Source organism: Lepus europaeus, chromosome 2 (assembly GCF_033115175.1).
Source record: "Lepus europaeus isolate LE1 chromosome 2, mLepTim1.pri, whole genome shotgun sequence".
Lineage (NCBI taxonomy): Eukaryota > Metazoa > Chordata > Mammalia > Lagomorpha > Leporidae > Lepus > Lepus europaeus.
The window spans coordinates 142911601-142938150 of record NC_084828.1 but is presented as its reverse complement, the minus strand read 5'-3'; the positions used below and the strand labels follow the sequence as shown (position 1 = coordinate 142938150).

General features: G+C 47.0%; 2 protein-coding genes across 2 annotated transcripts; both read left to right on the top strand.

Moving 5' to 3' along the window:
• Nucleotides 1-622: 622 nt before the first annotated feature.
• On the top strand, nt 623-1357 carry LOC133751936 (proline-rich protein 23A-like). Its single transcript, XM_062182175.1, has one exon. It carries the CDS (start codon nt 623-625, stop codon nt 1355-1357), a length of 735 nt encoding a protein of 244 aa, XP_062038159.1.
• Nucleotides 1358-20172: 18815 nt separating this feature from the next.
• Nucleotides 20173-21252, top strand: LOC133751931 (proline-rich protein 23A-like). The gene has a single exon (XM_062182162.1). The coding sequence runs from the start codon at nt 20173-20175 to the stop codon at nt 21250-21252; it is 1080 nt and encodes a 359-aa protein (XP_062038146.1).
• The last annotated feature ends 5298 nt before the right edge of the window (nt 21253-26550 follow it).

The window sequence follows — 26550 nt, the reverse complement described above, 5'->3', positions numbered from 1 at the left end:
GAATCTCACCTGAAATAAAAAAAAAAACAAAAAAACACAGGAATAAAAATGGCGCCCAGGGTACTTCCAGGTCAGCGTTGTCACCTGGGATTCCTGGTTTTGCAATCCACTCACGTGACCTGAACATTACGCCCTTCTTAACGTGAGAAAGCCCGAGAACTGACAAGCCCAGGAGTGGCACAGGGGCCCGTCCCCTACGGTTCCCGCACACTGACCAACCAACCACAGCCCTGGATAGTCGTCAGCCGCACCCTGTGGACTCCTCGAAGTCTTTCCCACACACTGAGCCACCATCAGAGCCCGGATCTTGGTCGTACCCAGGATTCCGCTTCGGGGCGGAGGCTCCAGGGGGCGGAGTCTGGCGGGACATTTTGCGACTTGGAACACGGTTGGTGGAGCACGGCACATCCGGAGCGCTAGCAGGAAGGCCGAAGGTTCCAAGGTGCGAGGCCCGACCCCGAGGTGGGCGCTGCTCCTGCAAAGCCAGACTGCAGCCCAGCCGTCCATCCGCCGCAGGCCGCCTGCCCTGTCCCCGGGGCCTGACAGCGCCCGCAGGACCGCGAAGCCCGCGCCCCTCGCACCCTCTGCCCGGCCCCGGAGCGCAGCCCGCAGCGCCGTGGCCATGAGGGGCGTCCGGCCCCGCAGCCCCAGCGCCTGCCCTGAACCCGCGGGGCCCCCGCCGCCCGGAGCGCCCGGAGCCCCCGGCCCTGCCAAGCGCCGCCGAGTGCAGGAGCCCGCGGCCGCCGAGCCCCGGCCCCAGCCCGGCCTCCCGGTCCCGCCCGCGCCCCCGACAACCGCCGCGCCGCTCACCTCCGTCGTGGTCCTGGCCGCCGGCTGCGCCCTGCAGGTGCCGCTGGACCACGTCGACCTGCTGCTGGAGCCCGCGCCCACGTCGGTCCTCAGCGTGTCTCTGCCCGGCCACACGCTGCTGCTGGTCCCCGAGGGCCTCCTGGAGGCCGCCGGCCAGGGCCCCTCGCCGGGCGGCCTGGCGCTGCCCGCTGTCCTGGACGCCGCGGCCGAGGACGTCGTGCTGCAGCAGGGATTCGTGTGCGCAGCCCCCACGGAGATGGCCGGCCAGGGAGAGGCCTCGGAAGACCACGCCGACCCCGAGCTGCTCCTGGCGTTCCGCGGGGAGCCTGCAGCCGGCTGGGCCGCGGGGCTCTGCCTGGGCGCTGCAAGGGGCTCCAGCCGCGGCTCGGGCTTCGCCCTGGACTTCGAGCTGTGGCAGCCGCTGCCCGGCTCTGCGCTCCAGCCTCTGCCTCCGTCTCCCAGTCCAGGGCTCCCGGAGCCCCCGGGGCGCCCGCAGCGCCCTCCTCGGCCCGCCTGCAAGGCCCGGAGACGCCTGTTCCAGGAATGAAGGACCTGCCCCTGCAGCCCCTCGCCACGCAGCTGATGTCCAGGTGAGGGGCTTCTGAGAGTCCTTCTGGGTGCCCTGCTGTGTGTCCACAAGGGGAGACAAAGGGCAGAGAGGGAGGCCCTTTGGCTGTAGACGGCCTTGCACCATTCTCCAGGGCTGTTGGCTCAGCAAGTCTGGGAGAAGGACCATCTCCTCACACACCCAAGGACAATGCTGCCTGCAGCGCAGCGGCCCTGAGACCTCAGGTTCTGCTTGGCCCTGCTCTGCGCAGAAGGCACCCAGGCACTGTCATGGCCCTTACGTTGGCTTGGAGCCTCAGCTCAGCACTTTGGAAAACGCCAGCCCGCCCCCAGCACCCTACCACTGGACCCCTCATCTCCCACATTGGAATGATGACAGACTCTGTTTTCTTCGGGCCCTAGACTCTGCAAGTTCTTGGCAAACGTCTGACCGTGGAGTCTTCCTGATGCTGGCCCTAGTCGCTTTCGGGGGGTGGAAAACAATTGTACATGCACCAAACAAAGCTCTGGGCACCCTGACCACGTACCCCCATTTTGTTCATGACTTGGTTAGCAAAAGTAGTTAGGTTTGGGAGTTAGGTTTCTGCACCCCCACCCCAAATACCAACTCTTTCCCATTCATTGCTTCCTGTCTATGTTTAAGATAATGCCCCATGCTAGTTCAAAGTTCCCAATTCTGTTTTGTGTTGTTCTAGGATCCTGAGTATATGTTGTTCATTGTTGCTAATGTATAGAAATAATTTGTTTCTTATATTGATCTCACTTCTGATAGATTTATTAGATTTCTTTTTTTATTTATAACTGTTAAAGTGAAATTGAGGGAAGTGATTGAGACAGAATTATTATTATTATTATTATTATTTTTGACTGGCAGAGTTACACATTGAGACAGAGTGCGATGGACAGAAAGGTCTTCCTTTCATTCATTCATCCCCCATATGGGTGCCACAGGTGGTACTATGCAGATCTGAAACCAGCCACCAGGTACTTCCTTCGGTCTCCAACGCGGATGTAGGCACCCTAGCACTTGGGCCATCCTCCACTGCCTTCCCGGGCCACAGCAGAGAGCTGGACTGGAATAAGAGCAACCAATACTAGAACCCAGTGCTCATATGGGATACCAGTGCCACAGACAGGGGGTTAACCAAGTGAGCCATGGCGCCAGTCCTATTGAATTTCTTTAATGTTTCATTCGCAGATTCTCTTGGTTGATTATGACAATAATAATAATATTTTCTCTTGACTTTTTTCTTAGTTTTTTATACTGGGTTTTATTTGAAATCCAGGTTCAACTGTATAATTGATAGCAATATTCCTGTCTTAAGCCTCGTGTTAATGCTTTGGAATTTCACCATAGAGTGTGATCTTTCCTGGACGTGATTATCAACAACCCATGTCCTAGTGAAGACATTAGTTTAAACTCGTTCTTCCCAAGAAAAAAGGTTGATCTGAGCTGGATGACTGTAGCATCACCTTCCGATTTTACATATTAAGAAATGGTTTTCTCTTTGTACTAACATGACTTTTGTTTGGTTTGAATCAATTCCTGTGGCAATTATACTGTTTAAACTTCTAGCCACTGATAATCTATAATATGATTCTACTTCTAGTCTTCTTTGGGGTTTTAATTTTTGTTTCTGTGTTTGGGTTTTAAATATGCATTGCTAAATTTTCATATCCATTCTTTTGCCAAGTTTATTTTACATTACATAAAAAATAAAAATTATTACTGATAAAGAAGTTGTTATTGTTTGTTGAACATTAATAATTATTATTTAGATTTACTGACATACGTTATCAGTGTCTTTGCCCATTTTCTCTACTTGCATTTTGCTGCTTCATTTCCTCTGTATCTGTTGTCCTACCGAGGTGTGCTTTCCAAGAATTCTTTCAGCTATGGCCTGTGTGGCAAATCTTAGTTTTGTGTATCTGCACATATTTCAATCACACCTTCAAGCTAGTATGTGTTAGGTTTCAGGTGGGTTTGAAGTTCTCAACTACTGCCTGCGCTCCCTCACTGCTTTTAAGATACTCTTGTATTCCTTTCCCTGCCATTCTAGTAGTGCATGTTCAAAGTCTGCCATTGCTGTTGTCTATTCCTTGTATGAGATGAGGCTGTTGGCTTTCTTGACTTTGATGTTCTACAGTTGAGTCGGATGTGTTCAGTGTTCGAAAAGCTGTCTGCTGCAACCTGTGATCTTTCATATCTTGAGAAGTAAGCCTTTCAAATTTCAATTTAAAAAATGGGTCAGTTTCTCCTGTACATTTTAGCCCCTCTCCAATCTCAAGAACTGCTGTGAGAACAAGTGATGCAATTCCATTAAACCCACCCACTTGACATTCTGTAGCCTTCATCATAATATGCTATCGTTGCCTGTTTTCAAAACTCTGCTTATGTTCTGTATAAGACAGCATTTGTGGTGCTCATGGACTTTGCCACTCAGAAATCACAGCTGTCATGCTCAAGCAATCGCCTGAGGACACCAGTTCCAGTGTGGGTAAGGTAGTGATGCTGGGATGGATGGCCCCTTGGCCCACCCATCAGCACTGCTGGGAGTATCAGCTGACTCAGCTGGGTTGTTCCCCAGGAATGACCCTCTACCTCCATGGGTAGTGCACTTCAGTGACTGCTCTATTAGTAAGTAGCTCAGCCAGCCCACAATTTTAGTTAAATCAACTCTGAAGGGCCATCCCATTTGTAGAGCTGTGAGTTGGATGAGGCCTTTGTTACAGCAGCATCCCAGGTCAACTTCTCTATCTGCCTGGCCATATAGTCTACACTCTCCTAAGTCCTGCTTGTAAATCTCCATCTTCCCAAATGGGCCAGGAGTTGTCGTAGGAAGCAGCTAATAAAACGGACTTGGAATAGCTTGTGACATGCTGCAGCAATGCGGATAAGCTCTGAATCTGTGGTGAACGTACTGGGACACTGGTGGAAGGAACAACACTGATATTTTCAGTATCCTGGGCATTGGAAAATTTGGGGCACAGAATCATTACAAGAGCTAATATGTACAAATAGCATGGGGTGAAATGGTTGTTCCCAGATAGTCAGCGCACTTATGAAACAGAGTGATTAATTGCCAATCAAAACTTAATATGAGATCTAAAAAAACCCTTGGCAGAACAAAGGTAGCCTTTCCTGTCCCAGGCTAATGGTGGAGTGAGTGAGGGGATACTGTATGTCTGACCCAGGATTTAGTGTAGGACAGTGGAGTACAAGAAAAGGTTAAAGTTCTCAAAGAAGTGTGTAATGGTGAGGTCACAGCCCTGATTGGGCCCTGACACTGGATGAAAACAACCAGGTAGACAGATTTCAGAATCTTAAATCTGCAGGTGCCTCCCAATCTCTTGGCTGCATGAGTGGCCCCCTCCTCTGTATAGCTCTCTAAGATGATGCAGAATGGCAGGCATTGTGGCACAAGGGGGTTAAGCCACTGCTTGCAACAACATCCCATCCCATATCAGAGCACAGTGTGAGTCCTGGCAACTCTGCTTATCATCCAGTTCCCTGCTAATGTGTCTAGGAAAACTGCAGATGATGGGCCAATCACTTTTGCCCTTGCCACCCAATCAGAGACCTGGAAGAAGTTCCAGGCTATTGGCCTAGGCCTGTTCCAGTCCTAGGCATGGCAGCCTGTTGAGAAGTGAACCAGTAGATGGAAGATCTCTCTATCAGTCTCTCCCTCTCTCTCTGTTGCTCTACATTTCAAATAAATAAATAAATAAATAAATAAATAATTTTTTTAAAAAAAATGATGCAGAAGCTTCTACTTAGAAAGACAACATGCACCAACCATTTGATCTGCTCTCACAGCCTCTCTTTACCACAACGCAAGTAGCTCAAGCACAAATAGCCCAGTTAGGTACATCGTAAGGTAGGGGTCTCTACATATCCTGGAAGAGATGCAGGAATCAGCCAATATAAACCAGTGGAAGTCAAGTTTAGACCTGAGGATGCGGGATGTCAGCCTGCAGAAGGGACAGCTGTCAATTTAGAAGCATTCTCCCCAATATAGGATTTGACTGGTTTGGTTTGTGCATCTCTTACATATAGCATATTTGCCTTCAAGAAAAGATTCTTTGGGAGGACCTGCGGCTGTGCCATAGCGGGTAAAGCTTCCATCTGTGGTGCAAGAATCCCAACTGGGTACTGGTTCAATCTCTGGTGCTCCTCTTCTGAACCAGCTCTCTACTATGGTCTGGAAAGCAGTGGGAGATGGCTGAGGTGTTGGGACCTGCCCCTATGTGAGAGTCCCAGAAGAAGCTCCTGGCTCCTGGCTTTGGATTGCCGCAGCCCCATTCATTACAGCCAATTGGGGACTGAACCAGTGATGGAAGCCCTTTCTCTCTATTTTTCCCTTTCTCTGTCGGTATACCTCTCAATAAAAACATAAATAAATTTTTTTAAAAAGCATTAAATATCAAAACAAAAAGATCTTTGTCAAAAGCTAATGAGCACTGCGTAAACAACAAGGTAGATTCATTTCCCCATTAAATCGTGCATCCTGGTCCTACATCCAGATCTCCTCTGCCCCTTATCCTTCCAACCTCTCTTCCCACACCTCTGATGGCTCCTTCCTTCGATCCTCCCTACCCATACCCTCGACCCTTTCCACCAACTCTCCCAAGAACCTAAAATGTCAGTTACCTTGAAAGGTTCATTCCCTTATGTACCAGGTATTTAGGCAACATTTGTAGAATTAAACTTTGCACTCAAGATTAATTAAGAATAGGAAGTCTCCCTAAATCCAGACAAGACCACCAAATATTCATGGAAATGATTAGAATTCCTTTGGGTACATATGATCTAGGATTACCTGACATTTCAACTCATCCACATACTGGACAGAATCACAGGTGCTAAATCCTGGGTGGCAAAACTGACTAGACTGACTCAGCAAGAAATCTACAGCATCTTTCTATCCATAAACCTGGGGCTCAACAACAGTCTGAAAAGTCTCCTAAAATCCATACCTAATATATTTGAATAACAATGCACATGCTACTGCTAATAAACTTAGTGTTGCTACCTTTTCTTGGACTCTTCCCTAGATGAACATACAGCACCGATGGTAGTACCATTTTAAAAAGATTTATTTTTTATTTGAAAGGCAGAGCTTCAAAAAGAGAAAGAGTAGGAGATATCCATCCTCTTTTTCACTCCCCAAATGGCCTCCACAGCCAAGACTGAGTCAGTCTGAAGCTAGGACCCAGGAGCTTATTCCAGGTCTCTCATGGGTGCAGGGGACCAAGGACCTGAACCATCCTCCGCTGCTTTCCCAGGCACATAATAGGGAGAAGGATTGGAAGTGGAGCAGCCAGCAGTTGAACCAGGGCCCATGTGGGATGTCGCATCCCAGGCGTTAGCTTAATCCACTGTGCCAAAACGTCAGCCCCCATGGTTTTCCCTATTGCCCAGCCTTTAACTGCAACCCTTGGGCTTTGACTAAAAATACTCCTCTCTGCTTTCTGATAACACACCCTCAGGTGAGTAGGAGACTGATCTGCACATGGAAATTTAATAGCACAAGCTCCCCAATGGGACTATTTCATGAGTTTCAGAGGATTTTTCTACTCATCATCAAGTTGTATCTGTTCTGGACGTATCTTTGCATTATCTATTGGATCTGGGGCATAGCCGTGATAAACATCTTGACACTGTAAATTACCTTCTCTGTGCTAGAAATCCCACTGACACAGAGAAAAACAACAGGATTGGGAGCAGGGCCTATTAAAGTTTAGATAGAATCTACCAAACTGTCACCCAAATTTCCCACAGTATCTTTGGAAGCCAAAGGAATGACTCAAGCCCATGGTAGAAGGCCTCACACACAAAGGTCTTTTCCTACCCAACACTAGCCCTTGTGACCCTCCTAGGCTGCTAGCAAAGAAGCAGGACTACAAGGATATGGATTGCTCAAGACCTCAAGGCCACCCAGACAATCATTACGCATCCTTCCCAGCAGAAGTTGACCAAACACTCTCGTGCCATCAGTTCCCCCTGAAGCTACTGGCTTCAAGATAGTGAATGTCTGCTCTCTTTTTGGGACATACGTCTAGACTGGTCTGGTCGATAACTTTGTGTATTCAAGTGGAAGGACAGCAGTATTACCAGAGACACTCAGACCCCTGGAGTGTGTTGGAACACCCTTGAATTTCTCAGCCAAGACTGAGAAGATCTATAACCCCCTTGTATTAAGTTCTCATATTGTAGGTTGAGATATCCTAAATTATATCGGAGAACAATGACCCCCCAAAAATGATCGTTGACTTCCCCCCAAGTTTCTCAGAAAACAGCCATCAAATTTTAGAAAATACGTTCCAATTCTGCCAGATAATAGTGTATGACCTGTTTGAGGAAAAAGCTTTTTCTCCTAACAGACTAAAGATCATCCTGACATAGTCTATACCCTTCACAAGAGACAACTGCGAATATTTCTGGGTTTAACTGGCTATTGCAGACAGCAGTGGCTAGAGTTTATTTGAGACAGAAATGCCTGCTTTTGAACTAACGGTCCAGAGGCAAACCAGGTGAAACAGGTCTTCTGTAACCTGAAGGGAGCTGCTCTGTGGCCTCTTTCTCTACACACCCTGACCACATGGAACACTTGTGTCTGTGCATAAGCAGTTGAGACAAGTCCTTGAGTTTTTATCTCTCTTTTGTTTTTTTTTTAATTTATTTCCAAATCTTACTTGAAAGGCAGAGCAGTGCAGAGAGAGGAAGGGCCAGAGAGAGAAAATGATATTGCCCATCAGCTGTTTCATTCCCCAGATGCCCACAGCAGCCACTACTGAACCAGGCCAAATAGGGATCCAGGAACTCCATCAGGGTTTTCCACTGGGGAGACAAGGAGGGAAGCACTTGAGCCATCATCTGCTGCTTCCCAGGATGCATTAGCAGAAAGCTGGAATGTTCTGCGCTGTGGTGCAGTGCATTAAGCCGTCATCTGCAGAGCCAGCATCCCACTCATATGGGCGCCAGTTCAAGTCCCGGTTGCTCCACTTCTGATACATCTCCCTGCTGATTCACCTGGCAAAGCAGTGAGAGATGGCCCGAGTCCTTGTGCCCCTGTACCCAAGTGGGGGACCTGGAAGAAACTCCTGCATCTTGGGATTGGCCTGGTCTAGCCTTCGCCATTGAGGCCATTTGGGAAGTGAACTCTCTCTCTCCCTAACTATGCCTTTCAAATAAATAAGTAAATATTAAACAACAACAACAACAAACCAGGAAACTGGACTGGAAGCAGAGGTCCCAGGACTCAGACCAGCACTCTGAGAGGGGATGCAGGTTCCCCCATGGTGATACAACCCACTCTGCCACAATGTCCACCTCACTCTTGTTGTTGGTAACCAACAAAAACCCATTGCTAGGAAAACTGGAACTAAGATGGCCTCAGTAGGTGAATGAATAAGCAAACTATGGTACATCCATACAATGGAATATTGCTTGGTCATCAAAAGCTTGAGTGATGAAGCCATGAAAATTCAGAGAAGCCTCAGTTACCAAGTGAAAGAAGCCGGTCTGAGAAGACTAAAGGCTGTATGTTTCCAACTCTATGACATTCTGGAAAGGGGCAAATCTAAAGATACAGCTTTGAAAAAATGATAGCCAGGGATTTAGAAGGAGGGGGATGAGGAATAAGTGGAGCATGGGGGAATTTTAGGGTGGAGAGACTATTCTACTTAAATGGCAGGCACAGAATATTGTGCCTTTGTTGAAAGCCATGGAACCCTACAACACAGAGTGAACACAGTGTAACAACAGACATAATTAACAATGTATCACTATTGGTTTCTTAATGGTAACACCTTATAGATTGTAATGCAAGACATCACAGTGGGGAAACTGAGCTGAGAAACTCTGTGCCATCTGCCCAATTTTCGGTAAACCCAAACCTGTCCTAAATAAGTTAATTTTAATGGTAAGAGAGAAAAATAGATGCTTTAGAGAACTTCAGGGATAGGATTTTTAAAAAATGTGCTTCTACCAAGAGAACAAGCTGATACCCTCACAGCAGAAAGGAAAGGGGGACTTGCTTGATGAACAGTATATAAGGACTGTGTTAAAAGAAGCCTGTTCCAGGGCTGGTGCTCTGGCACAGTGGGTTCAACCAGTTGTTCAACTCCTGGCTGATCCACTTCTGAACCAGCTCCCTGCTAATATGCCTGGGAAGGCAACAGAAAACGTCATAAGTTCCTGGAATCCTACCACTCATGGTGGAGGCCTGGATGGAGTTTCATGCTCCTGGTTTTGGCCAGACAGCTCAGACTATTGTAGCCATTTGGGGAATGAAACAATGGATGGAATATCTCTCTCTCTCGCTCTCTCTCTCTTTCTTCTTCTTCTTCTTCTTCTTCTTCTTCTTCTTCTTCTTCTTCTTCTTCTTCTTCTTCTTTTCTCTCTCTCTCTCTCAATCTGCCTTTGAAATAAAGAATCTTTTAAAAAATAAAAATATGTTCAAGCAAATTCCAAAATCATTCAAATGGCATGGTGATGAGGCTTAGGGTGCCCTTTTAATAAAACCAAGAACTAGTTTTTCTAGCCTCTCTCTTCTACTGCCCTAAACTCTAAACTCAAAACAGTAGTGTTGCTTACCATGCATCGCACTTGGCCTGGCTGAATGGGGTTAGCCCCCTGTAGAGCTTCCTGGAGCATCTGTGGAACCAGCACTGGCCTAACCATCCCCTCACTGGACTGCTCTTTGTGCAATATAGGCGTCACGACCAACAGAACATACAACAGGTTATTCGTGTTTTATGAAATTCAGCTGGTGCCACCCATAGGCTGCCTTGTGAGATCTGAAGATCATCGGGGGGAAGGTAGAGCCAGATTTTTATTTGTTAGATAGTTTTTTTTAACCGTTCTTCCTTTCCAAATTCAGGGGCTAATCTCTGATTTAACATAATGACCTTTTTGATTGACTTCAGATTCACACTTTGAAGATTTATGTATTTATTGAACACTGAGTGTAAGATTTTATTGTCAGGCTTGCCATTGTGGCACAGAGGGTAACACCACTGCCTGAGAAACCTGCATCTCATATGAGTGCAGGTTCAAGTCCTGGCTGCTCCACTTCCAATCCAGTGCCCTGCTAAAGCATCTGGGAATGTTTTTACACATCCTGGAAGAGATGCAGGAATCACCCAACATAAACCAGTATACACCTGAGGATGCGGGATGTCAGCCTGCAGAAGGGACAGCTGTGAATTTACAAGCACTCTCCCCATGGCAGGATTAGACTGGTTTGGTTTGTGCATCTCTTACATATAGCATATTTGGCTTCATGGAAAGATTCTTTGGTAGGAGCTGCTGCTGTGGTATAGCTGGTAAAACTGCCACCTGTGGTGGAAGCATCCCAAATAGGTGCTGAATCAATCTCGGGTGCTACTCTTCTGATCCAGCTCTCTACTGTGGCCTGGGAAAGCAGTAGAAGATGGCCCAGGTGCTTGGGCCCCTGCCCCTGTGTGAGAGACCCAGAAGAAGTTCCTGGCTCCCAGCTTTAGATTGCCTCAACCCCATTCATTGCAGCCAATTGGGAATTGAACCAGCGATGGGAGACCTTTCTCTCTGTCTTTCCCTTTCTCTGTCTGTAACTCTACCTCTCAAGAAATACATAAATAAATCTTTTTAAATTGCACCAAAAAAAAAATAAAAAAAACAAAAAGATTCTTTGTCAAAAGCTAATGAGCACTGGGTAAACAACAAGGTAGATTCATTTCCCCATTAAATTGTGCATCCTGGTCCTACATCCAGATCTCCTCTGCCCCTTACCCTTCCAGCCTCTCTTCCCACTCCTCTGATAGCTCCTTCCTCTGATCCTCCCTGCCCATGCCCTCTAATCTCTCTACCAACTCTCCCAAGAATCTAAAATGCCAGTTACCTTGAAAGGTTCATTCCCTTATATACCAAGTATTTAGGCAACTGTTGTAGAATTTAAACTTGGCACTCAGGATTAATTAAGAATAGCAAGTCTCCCTAAATCCAGACAAGACCACCAAATATTCATGGAAGAGATTAGATTTCCTTTGGGTACAGATGATCTAGGATTACCTGACATTTCAACTCATCCACATACTGGACAGAATCACAGGTGCTAAATCCTGGATGGCAAAACCTGATGGGACTTACTCAGCAGGAAACCTACAACATCTTTCTCTCCATAAACCTGGGGCTCAACAACAGTCTGAAAAGTCTCCTAAAATCCATACCAAAACCATTTTCAATAACAATGCAAATGCTTCTGTTAATATATTTAGTGTTGCTGCCTTTGCTTGGATCTTCCCAGGATAAACATACAACACTGGTGGTATTTCCTTTTTTAAAAGATTTACTTATTTATTTGAAAAGCAGAGTTACACAGAGAGAGATGGTGATCATCCATCCTCTGGTTCACCCCCCAAATGGCCACAACAGGCAAGACTGAGACAGACCATGGCCAGGAGCCAAGAGTTTCTTCCAGTCCCTCAAGGGTGCCCGGTCCAAGGACTTGGACCATCCTCTGCTGCTTTTTCATGCACATTAATAGGGAGCTGGATCAGAAGTGCAACAGGCAGAACTTGAACCAGGGCCCATGTGGGAAGCTGCATCCCGGGTGTTAGCTTAATCCACAGAGCTACAATGCCATACCTATGGCTGGTATGTCAAATAGCACATCTTTTCCCCTATTGCCCAGCCTTGGGTCCTTGACTCAAAATACTCCTCTCTGCTTTCTGATAACACACCCTCAAGTGAGTAGGAGACTGATCTGCACATGGAAATTTAATAGCACAGGCTCCCCAATGGGACTATATTATGAGTTTCAGAGGATTATTCTACTCATCATCAAGTTTATCTGTTCTGGACATATCTTTGCATTATCTATAGGGGCTGGTGCATATCCCAGATAAACATTTTGACACTGTAAATTACCTTCTCTGAGCTAGAAATCCCACTGACATAGAAAAAAACAACAGGACTGGGAGCAGGGCTTATGAAAGTTTAGATAGAGTCTACCAAACTGTTACCCAAATTTCCCACAATATCTTTGGAAGCCAAAGGAATGACAATTTCACATGCAATACAGGCATCACTACCAACAGAACACACAACAGGTGATTCGTGTTTTATGAAATTCTAGGATGGGGCTTGTTTTGTGAAGAAACTATGCATGTATTTCAAATTCTTTTGCACAAAAATAACCTTTTCATTGCGTTTTTCCATGGAACTCTTGGGGTCCCCTCATCTGACTGTCACTTTCACGCTCTCAGTCACCAAGGCAGCTCCCCTTAGTTCTGCCACTCTGTCCCCTCTACCAAAACAAAGGGAACCTCAGCATCATCTCATCTCCACCAGGGGAATTTCTATTCCTCACTCAAACACACACAGACTCCTGCTGAGAATCCTGACCTCATATACCTGTTGACGCAAAAATGAAACTGGAGGTTATTACACAGCATAGGCAACTACTGATCCAAGTTCTCCTTTGGAATAGAGATTCCTCCCAGGGGTGACATCAACCCAGATGGTAGAACTCAGTGTGCCTGCGACAGCTGGTTCACTCCCCCAAGATCAGAGAGTACAGATACAGAGGGTCTCCTTGTGGAGCAGTACATGACTGAAGGATGCCTGGAGACAAAGGAGACTTCCTGCCTCTGCTGGAATCCCATCAAAAACAGACCAATGAAGGAACTTGAGGAGCTAGCACTGTGGCTAGCCACATCTGCACTGCCAGCATCCCATATGTGTGCTGGTACAAGTCCCTGCTGCTCCACTTCACATCTAGCTCCCTGCTAATGCACCTGGGAAATCCACAGAAGATGGCCAAAGTGCTTGGGCCCCTGGATGCAATTCCATGGGAGACCCGGAAGAAGCTCCTGGCTCCTGGCTTGGTCTGGTCCAGCTCTGGTGATTCCAGCCATATGGAAAGTGAACCAGCGGATGGAAGATCTCACTCTGACTCTCCCTCTCTCTTTCTCTCGCTGTAACTCTGCCTTTCAAATAAATAAATAAATCTCAAAACAAAAGGGGGGATGGTGCTGTGGCACAGTGGGTAAAGCCACCACCGGCAGTGCCTGCATCCCATATGGGTGTCAGTTCTAGTCCCAACTGCTCCACTTCTGATCCAGCTCTATGCTATGGCCTAGGAAAGCAGCAGAAGATGGCTCAAGTCCTTAGGTCCCTGCACCCACTTGGGAGACCAAGAGGAGGCATCTGGCTCCTAGTTTCAGATGGGCCTGGCTCCAGCCTTTGTGGCCATGGCTGGGGAGTAAACCAGTAGATGAAAGACCTTCTCTCTCTCTCTCTCTCTCTCTCTCTCTGTGTGTGTGTGTGTGTGTGTGTGCGCGCGTGTGTGCATGCTTTTGCCTCTCTGTAGCTCTTCTTCCAATCCTGCTCTCTGCTATGGCCTGGGAAAACAGTAGAGAATGGCTCAAGTCCTTGGGTCCCTGCACCCATATGGGAGACCTGTAAGAAGCACCTCGATTCGAATCGGTACAGCTCTGGACGTTGTGCACATTAGGGAATGAACCAGCAGATGGAAAACCTCTCTCTCTCTTTCTCTCTGCCTCTGAAACTCTGCCTTTCAAATAAATTATTTTGCTCTTTCAAATTGGGTTGATAATGAGAGAAGGGGCTGAGTGATCCAGCCCTGTGCTTCAGCTTGTGCTGTAACAGGAAGGCAGTCCGATCTCTTTTTTTTAAAGACTGATTTATCTGTTTATTTGAAAGAGTTACAGAGAGGAAGAGACACACACAGAGAAAGAGAGTGAAAGAAAGAGAGAGAAACAGAGAAAGATTCACTCCCCCAAATGGCCACAACTGCCAAAGCTAGGCCAGACTGACCCAGGATCCTGGAACTCCATGCAGGTCTCCCACATAGGTGCAGGGGCCCAGGCATTTGGACCATCTTCCATTGCTTTTCCAGATGCATTTGCAGGGCACTGGATAGGAAGTGGAGCAGCCAGGACTCGAACCTGCACTCATATGAGATGCAGGTGTCTCAGGCAGTGGTGTAACCCTCTGTGCCACAAAGGCAGGCCTGACAATAAAATTTTACACTATGTGCTCAATAAATAGAATAAGAGTGAATCTCTGAAGTCAATCCAAAAGGTCATTATGTTAAATCAGTGATTAGCCCCTGATTTTGGAACGGAAGAATGGAAAATCAATCAATCAATAAATGAATAAAAATCTGGATCTACCTTTCATCCAATGATCTTCAGCACTCGCAAGGCAGCCTATTGGTGGCATCAGCTGATATCAAATACATCAGTGAACATTTTTCGAGAAACTACTCATCACGATATAGACAAATTGATTACTTTCTTCACTCAGCATTGATGTGGACACCTTTAAAATGATGATTAATTACAACAATAGCATCAGAAATAATAAAATAACTGGGAATAAATTGAACCAAGGGAAAACACTCAACACTGAAAACTACAAAACATTGCTGAAACAAAGTAAAGAAGGCACGGATAAATGATAACATACTCTGTGTTCATATATTGAAAGAGTTAACATTGTTAAAATGTCAGTACCACCCAAAATCATTTATAATTCAGCACAGTCCTTATCACAATCCCAGCAACTTTTTTTAGTAGAAGCAGAAACATCCATCTTAAGATTCATATGGCATTTCAAGGAACCCCAAGTATCCAAACTATCTTGAAAACAACAAAGTTACAACTCCAGATATCCTATTTTCAAAACTTATTATAGGAGTTCAGTGCTGTGGCACAGTAGCTGAAGCTGCTGCCTGCAGTGCTGGCATCCCATAGAGGTGCCAGTTCCAGTCTACTTTTGCTGCAGCTCCCTGCAAATACACTGGGGAAAGCAGCAGAGGATGGCCCTGGGGTTGGACCGTTGCACCTATGTGGGAAGCCTGGATGGAGTTCCAGGCTCCTAGCTGAGCCCTGGCTCAGCCCTGGCTGTTGCAGCCTTTTGGTGAGTGAACCAGTAGATGGACGATCTCTTCTCCACCCCCACCCCCAGTAACTCTGCCTTTCAAATAAATAAATAAATTTAAAAATATTCCTATAAACCCATATAATCAAAATAGTGTGAGAAGGGAGACAAACATATAGACAGAGGGATAGAATAGAATCCCCAGAAAAAAGCCTTCCTCTCGTGAGCTCACAATATTCAGCAAGTGCTGAGACTCTCAATGAGGAAATGACAGTCTTTTTAAAATTTATTTATGAATTTGAAAGGGAGAGTTACTGAGAGGCAGAGGCAAAAAGAAAGTGAGAGAGAGAGAGAGAGAGAGAGAGAGAGAGAGAGAGAGAGTTCTTCCTTCTGCTGGTTCACTCCCCAAATGGGCACAACAGCTAGGGCTTGGCCAGACCAAAGCCAGGAGCCGGGAGCTTCTTCTGGGTCTCCCACGCATGTGCAGGGGCCCAAGGTCTTGGGCCATGCTTTCCCAGGTCATCAATAGTGAGCTGGGTAGGAAGAAGAGCACCAATTTTTAATGACTCCTTGAGGTACAAGCTAAATTAAATGTGGGCAAATATATTAATAATGTTGTACCTGAAAGGGTTTACTAAATGTCAGGCAATATTTTTAAAATTTAAGTAGAACTTTTAGAAAATTTATTCTGTTTTCACTGACAGAAAGCTGTGGCCTTAAAATTCGGACTTCTGTTTCTAGACTCTATAAGTGTGTTCATTTTGAAAACTGACATCCAAATATAATATTTTTCCTTGTCAATTTTAACAGGAAAGAAAGACTATCCCCTCTCTATACCAGCTACCATCTTGACTAGGATTCACACACACACACACACACACACACAATCACGTGTTCTTCCATATAGCACATATGTAAGAGTCAGTGGTTAATGAACTCCAAGTCTCAGTCAACGATGATTCTACTTCTACAAATTCTGAATTTCTCCAAAGCACCATATTCTACACATAAAGAAATAACTGAAGACACTCATTTTGGACTAGAATAGCCAGAAAAAATTCCTCAAGGACAAAACACATGAGCCAGCATGGCCACACATTGTGTTAAGCTGCCATTTGTAATGGTGGCATCCAATATGGGCATTGGTTCAAGTCCTGGCTGCTCCACCTCCAACTCAGCTCCCTGCTAGTGCACCTGGGAAAGCAGTTGTGCTCCCAGTGCCTGGGCCCCTGCCAACCACATAGGAGACACAATGGTTCCAGGATTTGGGCTTCAACCTGACGAAGCCGCAGCTGTTGCAGCCATTCAGAGAGTAAACCAGCAGATGGAAGATTGAGCGCTCTATCTCTCTCTCTGTCTGTCTCTTATCTCTCTCTCTGTGTGTGTCTCTCTCTCTTTCTCTTCCTTTCTCTCTGCAACTCAGCCTTTCACATACATACATAAATCTTTAAAAAAGAACCAAACATGTAAAAGTGCTGGGTACATTTTTCAAGACACCCTTCAAAATCACAAAAAAACCTGTCAAGTAAAGGAAATGCTGGGACTAAGATAAGAAGTCTACAGCAGCTTGGAGTTTTGTTTTAATGAACCAAATTTGGGGATCATGAAATAAACCTAAGTGTGCATACAAGACAGGAATTGTGTAAGAGCTCACCTGCATGGATCTCAGACTCCCAAATATGATATATCTGTGGGCAAATAAAAAGATGACATCTTTCAAAGGAAGTAGTGGCACATTTTGTCTACCAGCATCTTGGCTCAATAGCAGGGCAAACGAAAGGCTCATCTAAAATTTCACATTGAGGGCAGGGGAGAATATTTTTGGCACCCAGGTGATTCACTGGTTATGAGGGGCTCACTACTCTCAGAGGTCATGGTTTGGTCTCCCTCCCAGGGAAGCCCCAAGATCCATGGGAAGTGCAAGGCAAGGGTGGCCCTCACAGAAGTTGATCTGGAATTCTGCTCTGGGTTGAGTATGGTTGTCCCCACCGAAACTCACGTACAGAGTGGCTCCCCGATACTGCAGTGTTGGGAAGCAGGGTCTGGTGTGAGTGCTGGGTGCTGGATGCGGAGGCCTCTTGAGTGGAGCAGCACCCTTGCCATGGGAACAGGCCAGCCGTCATGGAGTCCAGCTCCGTTCCTCTTCTCCAGCCCTGCCTGCTCTTCTGCTTTTCCTCCATGCTGGATGCAGCCCTGGGGCCTCAGTAAATGCAGCCACCTGATTTTGAACTTCCTAGCCTCAACATCTTGAACCAAAATAAACAGCTTTTCTTTATAAGTTATCCCTTCTCAGGCACTCTGCTATAGCAGCAGAAAATGCACTAAGAAAAAGTCACATGGTCTATAAGAAAACAGAGAGGAGGAAGGAAGAGGGGGGAAGACAAGACAAGGAGAAGAAAGGAAAGGCAACAGATGGGGGGAAGAGAGGGAGAAGGAAAGAGAGGGCTGGGTGGGGAGGGAGAGAGTGCTCTTCAAAGGATCCACTGCTTGCCAATGCTTCAGGGAGCTTTCCAGAGCAAACCTCAGCCTCTCCGAGAAAGAGCCTCAAAGTCCTCTCAGATGTCAAACTCCACAGTCAGCATTTAACCCAGTGGTTAAGACACTGCGTGGGACACCCACTTACCGTGTCAGAGTTCCTGGCTTGGGTCCCAGCGCTGCCTCCAATCCAACTTCCTGCCAATGCACACCTTGAGAGACAGCAGCTGATGATTCAAGTACTTGGGTCTCTGACACCTAAGTGGGAGATCCAGATGGAGTTCTGGACTCCTGGCTTTGGAGACTAAACCAACAGAGGAAAAATACCTCTCTCTCTCTCTCTCTTTCAACCCCCCTCCCTATTTCTCTCCTTCACTCTCCCTCTTCCTCTCCCTCTTGCGTTTTCTCTCTCCCCTTCTACCTCCTCCCTCTGATATTCAAATAATAAATAAATGAAAATTCAAAATCAAATTTAAAGTTCCAGTAAGTGTGCCTTCACTATCCAATGCAGACATTCAAATCAAGACAACATAAACGACAGAACGCTGAAAGAAGCTGCAAAATCAGTCCCTGAAACAATGAAGATATTTACTGGATCCATATTATTGAAAAGTCATCTATAAATTGTTCAACCAAAGAAGAGGAAAATGAGGCTAAGGGAAAAAAAAATGATACAAAGAACAGAACTGCTTTTTAAAGAAGTTGGTTAAAATGAACCTCTTTAGACATGCTAGAGACACATGTTGATAAAAATATAATTTATGCCTTTAAACAAAAGATTAGAAACAAGTGGGGAGAGAAACTATGACCATGACTATGGTTAAAGCTGGGATCTTGGTGGTAGGGGCAGGGTAGGATACATGTATTTTTTTTAAAGGGGCAGGGTAGGATACATGTATTTTTTTTTAAAGGAACGTGTTTTTTTTTTTTTTTTTTTTTTTTTTTTTTTTTTTTTTTTTTTTTTTACAGGCAGAGTGGACAGTAGAGGGAGACAGAGAGAAAGGTCTTCCTTTTGCCGTTGGTTCACCCTCCAAAGGCCGCCGTGGTAGGCGCGCTGCAGCCGGCGCACCGCGCTGTTCCGATGGCAGGAGCCAGGTGCTTCTTCTGGTCTCCCATGGGGTGCAGGGCCCAAGCACTTGGGCCATCCTCCACTGCACTCCCTGGCCACAGCAGAGAGCTGGCCTGGCCTGGAAGAGGGGGAACCGGGACAGGATTGGTGCCGCGACTGGGACTAGAACCCGGTGTGCCGGCGCCGCAAGGCAGAGGATTAGCCTACTGAGCTGCGGCGCCGGCCTAAAGGAAGGGGTTTTTAATACTCTTTGAAGCTTCTGTTTTCTTGCCTTTTAAAATGAGATTAAAAATAGCTACCACTTGCTGTGCTGCTAAAGGCATAAAAGAGAAGATAATTATAGATGCTCAGATTTTAGGTTATCAAACTTACAATTTACCATAGAAGAATGCAGGCAAAAAATTCTAAGTAGGCAACAAGAGCTAGTACAGGAAAGTTCAAACATGTGGAAGTTCCAAGGGGAGAAAATGTAGTGGACAATACTTAAATAGGTTCATAATAAATGAAAACTGCTCATAAAAGCCTCCACCTGCAGTGCTGGCATGTTTCTACACCAGATTACAAAAGTTTTAAGATTCTGGCAAGAAGAAACATTAGCAAGGATGTAGTAAAATGGCAACATACTTGGCTTCCAAGAATATAAACTGGGGAAACGCATTTTGAAAAAAAGGGGAGGGGGTGGGACTTGTGATGTTGGCATCCTATGTCAGCCTGCTGTGTGAAGTCCCAGCGGCTCTTCTTCCTGCTAGTGTACCTGGGAAGGCAGTGAATGATGGCTCAAGTACGTGGGACCCTGCACCACTGTGGGAGACCACAATGGAGTTCCTGACTCCTGGCCCTGCCATGGTTGCTGTGGTCATTTGGGGAGTGAACCAGCAGAAAGAAGATCTCTCTCTAGCTTAACTCTCTCTGACATTCTGCCTTCAAATAAATAAATAGATGTATATCTATTGAATTGATTGCATTATTTTATCAATCGATAATTTTATAACAGGCTTGACCTTCAAAAAATACATCACAAAGGGTTCGCCTAAGTATTTCAAAAGCACTTTCCATCTTTGAAACGAAATGTGTTTTCCCCATTTACTCCTGAAATAAAATGATTTGCATGCATTACAGGAATTTCCCGTGGGATTTGGATGCGTTGGTTTGGGGGCGGGGTGGGGTGTATCTTTGTGAGCTGAGGTTTCCTCAGAATCTTGGAAGTCACAGGAAAGCATTGGTTCCAAGGTGAAGCCATCTTGGAAATTCGATTACCGCTCTGTCATTTCTTTTCTAAGACTTTCTCCCAGTCCCCCGCACCCTGTAGACTCGTCGAAGTCTTTCCCGCACACTGACCTAACCCACCATCAGAGCCCAGATGTTGGTCATACCCAGGATTCCGCTTCGGGGCGGAGGCTCCAGGGGGCGGAGTCTGGCGGGACATTTTGCGACTTGGAACACGGTTGGTGGAGCACAGCACATCCGGAGCGCTAGCAGGAAGGCCGAAGGTTCCAAGGTGCGAGGCCCGACCCCGAGGTGGGCGCTGCTCCTGCAAAGCCAGACTGCAGCCCAGCCGTCCATCCGCCGCAGGCCGCCTGCCCTGTCCCCGGGGCCTGACAGCGCCCGCAGGACCGCGAAGCCCGCGCCCCTCGCACCCTCTGCCCGGCCCCCGAGCGCAGCCCGCAGCGCCGTGGCCATGAGGGGCGTCCGGCCCCGCAGCCCCAGCGCCTGCCCTGAGCCCGCGGGGCCCCCGCCGCCCGGAGCGCCCGGAGCCCCCGGAGCCCCCGGAGCACCCGGAGCCCCCGGTCCTGCCAAGCGCCGCCGAGTGCAGGAGCCCGCGGCCGCCGAGCCCCGGCCCCAGCCCGGCCTCCTGGCCCCGCCCGCGCCCCCGACAGCCGCCGCGCCGCTCACCTCCGTCGTGGTCCTGGCCGCCGGCTGCGCCCTGCAGGTGCCGCTGGACCACGTCGACCTGCTGCTGGAGCCCGAGCCCACGTCGGTCCTCAGCGTGTCTCTGCCCGGCCACACGCTGCTGCTGGTCCCCGAGGGCCTCCTGGAGGCCGCCGGCCAGGGCCCCACGCCGGGCGGCCTGGCGCTGCCCGCTGTCCTGGACGCCGCGGCCGAGGACGTCGTGCTGCAGCAGGGATTCGTGTGCGCAGCCCCCACGGAGATGGCCGGCCAGGGAGAGGCCTCGGAAGACCACGCCGACCCCGAGCTGCTCCTGGCGATCCGCGGGGAGCCTGCAACCGGCTGGGCCGCGGGGCTCTGCCTGGGCGCTGCAAGGGGCTCCAGCCGCGGCTCGGGCTTCGACCTGGACTTCGAGCTGTGGCGGCCGCTGCCCGGCTCTGCGCTCCAGCCTCTGCCTCCGTCTCCCAGTCCAGGGCCCCCGGAGCCCCCGGGGCGCCCGCAGCGCCCTCCTCGGCCCGCCTGCAAGGCCCGGAGACGCCTGTTCCAGGAATGAAGGACCTGCCCCTGCAGCCCCTCGCCATGCAGCTGATGTCCAGGTGAGGGGCTTCTGAGAGCCCTTCTGGGTGCCCGGCTGTGTGTCCACAAGGGGAGACAAAGGGCGCAGAGAGGGAGGCCCTTTGGCTGTAGACGGCCTTGCACCATTCTCCAGGGCTGTTGGCTCAGCAAGTCTGGGAGAAGGACCAGCTCCTCACACACCCAAGGACAATGCTGCCTGCAGCGCAGCCGCCCTGAGACCTCAGGTTCTGCTTGGGCCCTGCTCTGCGCAGAAGGCACCCAGGCACTGTCATGGCCCTTACGTTGGCTTGGAGCCTCAGCTCAGCACTTTGGAAAACGCCAGCCCGCCCCCAGCACCCTACCACTGGACCCCTCGTCTCCCACATTGGAATGATGACGGACTCTGTTTTCTTCGAGCCCTAGACTCTGCAAGTTCTTGGCGAACGTCTGACTGTGGACTCTTCCTGATGCTGGCCCTCGTCGCTTTCGGGGGGTCTGGAAAACTGTTGTACGTGGACCAAACAAAGCACAGGGCACCCTGTCCACGTACCGCCCATTTGGGACTTAGGTTTTGCACCCCCCCCCCAAACCAACTCTTTCCCATTCATTGCTTCCTGTCTATTTTTAAGATATGCCCCATGCTAGTTCAAAGTTCCCAATTCTAAGTCTGTTTCGTGTTGTTCTAGGATCCTGAGTATATGTTGTACATTTTTCTAATGTTTATAAATAGTTTGTTTCTTATATTGATCTCACTTCTGACAGAATTACTGGATTTCTTTTTTTATTTATAACTGTGAAAGTGAAATTGATGGAAGAGATTGAGACAGAACTATTATTATTATTATTTTTTGACAGGCAGAGTTAGTCAGTGAGACAGAGAGAGACAGACAGAAAGGTCTTCCTTTCATTGGTTCATCCCCCATATGGGTGCCACAGCTGGTACTAAGAAGATCTGAAACCAGGCACCAGGTACTTCCTCTGGTCCCCCATGCGGGTGCAGGTACCCAAACACTTGGGCCATCCTCCACTGCCTTCCCGGGCTACAGCAGAGACCTGGAATGGAAGAAGAGCTACCAGTACTAGAACCCATTCACCTATGGGATGCCTGTGCCATAGGTGGAGGTTTAACCAAGTGAACCATGGTGGCAGCCCTATTGAATTTCTTAAATGTTTCATTTGCAGATTCTCTTGGTTGATTATGACAATAATAATAATATTTTCTCTTGACTTTTTTTCTCAGTTTTTTATAGTGGGTTTTATTTGAAATCCAGGTTGAACTGTATAATTGATAGCAATATTCCTGTCTTAAGCCTCGTGTTAATGCTTTGGAATTTCACCATAGAGTGTGATCTTTACTGGACGTGATTATCAACAACCTTTGTCCTGGTGAAGAAATTAGTTTAACTCATTCTGCCCGAGAAAAAAGGTGGGTCTGAGCTTCAGGGATGAAATGACTGTAGCATCACCTTCCGATTGTAAATATTAAGAAACGGTTTTCTGAATGCAATAACGTGACTGTGGTTTGTTTTTGAATCAATTCCTATGGCAATTTGGACTATTCACACTTCTAGCCACTGAGCATCTATAATATGATTCTACTTCTAGTCTTCTTTGGGGTTTTAATTTTTGTTTCTGTGTTTGGGTTTTTAAATATGTATTGCTAATTTTTCATGTCCATTCTTTTGCCAAGTTTGTTTTACATTTCATAAAAAATAAAAATTATTACTGATAAACAAGTTGTTATTGTTTGTTGAACATTAATAATTATTATTTAGATTTACTGACATACGTTATCAGTGTCTTTGCCCATTTTCTCTACTTGCATTTTGCTGCTTCGTTTCCTCGGTATCTGTTGTCCTACCAAGGTGTGCTTTCCAAGAATTGTTTCAGCTATGGCCTGTGTGGCAAATCTTAGTTTTGTGTATCTGCACATATTTCAATCACACCTTCAAGCTAGTATGTGTTAGGTTTCAGGTGGGTTTGAAGTTCTAAAACACTTCCTACACTCTCTCATTCCTTTCAAGATACTCCTGTATTCCTTTCCCTGCCATTCTAGTAGTGCATGTTCAAAGTCTGCCATTGCTGCTGTCTATTCCTTGTATGAGATGAGGCTGTTGGCTTTCTTGACTTTGATGTTCTACAGTTTAGTCGGATGTGTTCAGTGTTCGAAAAGCTGTCTGCTGCAACCTGTGATCTTTCATATCTTGAGAAGTAAGCCTTTCAAATTTCAATTTAAAAAATGGGCCAGTTTCTTCTGTACATTTTAGCCCCTCTCCAATCTCAAGAACTGCTGTGAGAACAAGTGATGCAATTCCATTAAACCCACCCACTTGACATTCTGTAGCCTTCATCATAATGTGCTATCATTGCCTGTTTTCAAAACTCTGCTTATGTTCTGTATAAGACAGCATTTGTGGTGCTCATGGACTTTGCCACTCAGAAATCACAGCTGTCATGCTCAAGCAATCACCTGAGGACACCAGTTCCAGTGTGGGTGAGGTAGTGATGCTGGGATGGATGGCCCCTTGGCCCACCCATCAGCACTGCTGGGAGTATCAGTTGACTCAGCTGGGTTGTTCCCCAGGAATGACCCTCTACCTCCATGGGTAGTGCACTTCAGTGACTGCTCTATTAGTAAGTAGCTCAGCCAGCCCACAATTTTAGTTAAATCAACTCTGAAGGGCCATCCCATTTGTAGAGCTGTGAGTTGGATGAGGCCTTTGTTACAGCAGCATCCCAGTTCAACTTCTCTATCTGCCTGGCCATATAGTCTACACTCTCCTAAGTTCTGCTTGTAAATCTCCATCTTCCCAAATGGGCCAGGAGTTGTCGTAGGAAGCAGCTAATAAAACAGACTTGGAATAGCTCGTGACATGCTGCAGCAATGTCGATAAGCTCTGAATCCATGGTGAATGTACTGGGACACTGGCGGAAAGAATTACACTGATATTTTCAGTAGGGCACAGAATCATTACAAGAGTTAATATGTACAAATAGCCTGGGGTGAAATGGTTGTTCCAGGAGAGTCAGTGCACTTATGAAACAGAGTGATTAATTGCCAATCAAACTTAATATGAGATTCAAATAGGCCCTTGGCAGAATAAAGGTAGCCTTTCCTGTCCCAGGCTAATGGTGGAGTGAGTGAGGGGATACTGTATGTCTGACCCAGGATTTAGTGTAGGACAGTGGAGTACAAGAAAAGGTTAAAGTTCTCAAAGAAGTGTGTAATGGTGAGGTCACAGCCCTGATTGGGCCCTGACACTGGATGAAAACAACCAGGTAGACAGATTTCAGAATCTTAAATCTGCAGGTGCCTCCCAATCTCTTTGCTGCATGAGTGGCCCCCTCCTCTGTATAGCTCTCTAAGATGATGCAGAATGGCAGGCATTGTGGCACAAGGGGGTTAAGCCACTGCTTGCAACAACATCCCATCCCATATCAGAGCACAGTGTGAGCCTGGCAACTCAACTTATCATCCAGCTCCCTGCTAATGTACCTGGGAAAACAGCAGATGATGGGCCAATCACTTTTGCCCTTGCCACCCAATCAGAGACCTGGAAGAAGTTCCAGGCTATTGGCCTAGGCCTGTTCCAGTCCTAGGCATGGCAGCCTGTTGAGAAGTGAACCAGTAGATGGAAGATCTCTCTATCAGTCTCTCCCTCTCTCTCTGTTGCTCTACACTTCAAATAAATGAATAAATAAATAATTTTTTAAAAAAATGATGTAGAAGCTTCTACTTAGAAAGACAACATGCACCAACCATTTGATCTGCTCTCACAGCCTCTCTTTACCACAACGCAAGTAGCTCAAGCACAAATAGCCCAGTTAGGTACATCGTAAGGTAGGGGTCTCTACATATCCTGGAAGAGATGCAGGAATCAGCCAATATAAACCAGTGGAAGTCAAGTTTAGACCTGAGGATGCGGGATGTCAGCCTGCAGAAGGGACAGCTGTCAATTTAGAAGCATTCTCCCCAATATAGGATTTGACTGGTTTGGTTTGTGCATCTCTTACATATAGCATAATTGCCTTCAAGAAAAGATTCTTTGGCAGGACCTGCGGCTGCCAAATGGGTACTGGTTCAATCTAGGATACTCCTCTTCTGAACCAGCTCTCTACTATGGTCTGGAAAGCAGTGAGAGATGGCTGAGGTGTTGGGACCTACCCCTGAGTGAGAGTCCCAGAAGAAGCTCCTGGCTCCTGGCTTTGGATTGCCACAGCCCCATTCATTACAGCCAATTGGGGATTGAACCAGCGATGGGAGACCTTTCTCTCTATTTTTCCCTTTCTCTATCTGTATACCTCTCAATAAATACATAAACAAATATTTTTAAAAAGCACTAAATAAGAAAACTAAAAGATCATTGACAAAAGCTAATGAGCACTGGACAAACAACACACTAGATTCATTTCCCCATTAAATTGTGCACCCTGGTCCTATATACAGATCTCCTCTGCCCCTTACCCTTCCAGCCTCTCTTCCCACTCCTCTGATGACTCCTTCCTTTGATCCTCCCTGCCTGTACACTTGACCCTTTCCACCACCTCTCCCAAGAACCTAAAATGGCAGTTACCTTGAAAGGTTCATTCCCTTATGCACAAGGTATTTAGGCAACAGTTGTAGAATTTAAACTTTGCACTCAAGATTAATTAAGAATAGCAAGTCTCCCTAAATCTAGACAAGACCACCAAATATTCATGGAAGAGATTAGGATTCCTTTGGGTACATATGATCTAGGATTACCTGACATTTCAACTCATCCACATACTGGACAGAATCACAGGTGCTAAATCCTGGATGGCAAAACCTGATGGGACTTACTCAGCAGGAAACCTACAACATCTTTCTCTCCATAAACCTGGGGCTCAACAACAGTCTGAAAAGTCTCCTAAAATCCATACCTATTATATTTGAATAACAATGCACATGCTACTGCTAATAAACTTAGTGTTGCTACCTTTTCTTGGACTCTTCCCTAGATGAACATACAGCACCGATGGTAGTTCCATTTTAAAAAGATTTATTAGTCCAGGAAACTGGACTGGAAGTGGAGGTCCCAGGACTCAGACCAGCACTCTGAGAGGGGATGCAGGTTCCCCCATGGTGATACAACCCACTCTGCCACAATGTCCACCTCACTCTTGTTGTTGGTAACCAACAAAAACCCATTGCTAGGAAAACTGGAACTAAGATGACCTCAGTAGGTGAATGAATAAGCAAACTATGGTACATCCATACAATGGAATATTGCTTGGTCATCAAAAGCAGTGAGTGTGAAGCCATGAAAATTCAGAG

Bases quoted from the DNA above. Each gene is read 5' to 3' on its own strand.
- LOC133751936 (XM_062182175.1), top strand. From the start codon at position 623: ATGAGGGGCGTCCGGCCCCGCAGCCCCAGCGCCTGCCCTGAACCCGCG.
- LOC133751931 (XM_062182162.1), top strand. From the start codon at position 20,173: ATGTTGGTCATACCCAGGATTCCGCTTCGGGGCGGAGGCTCCAGGGGG.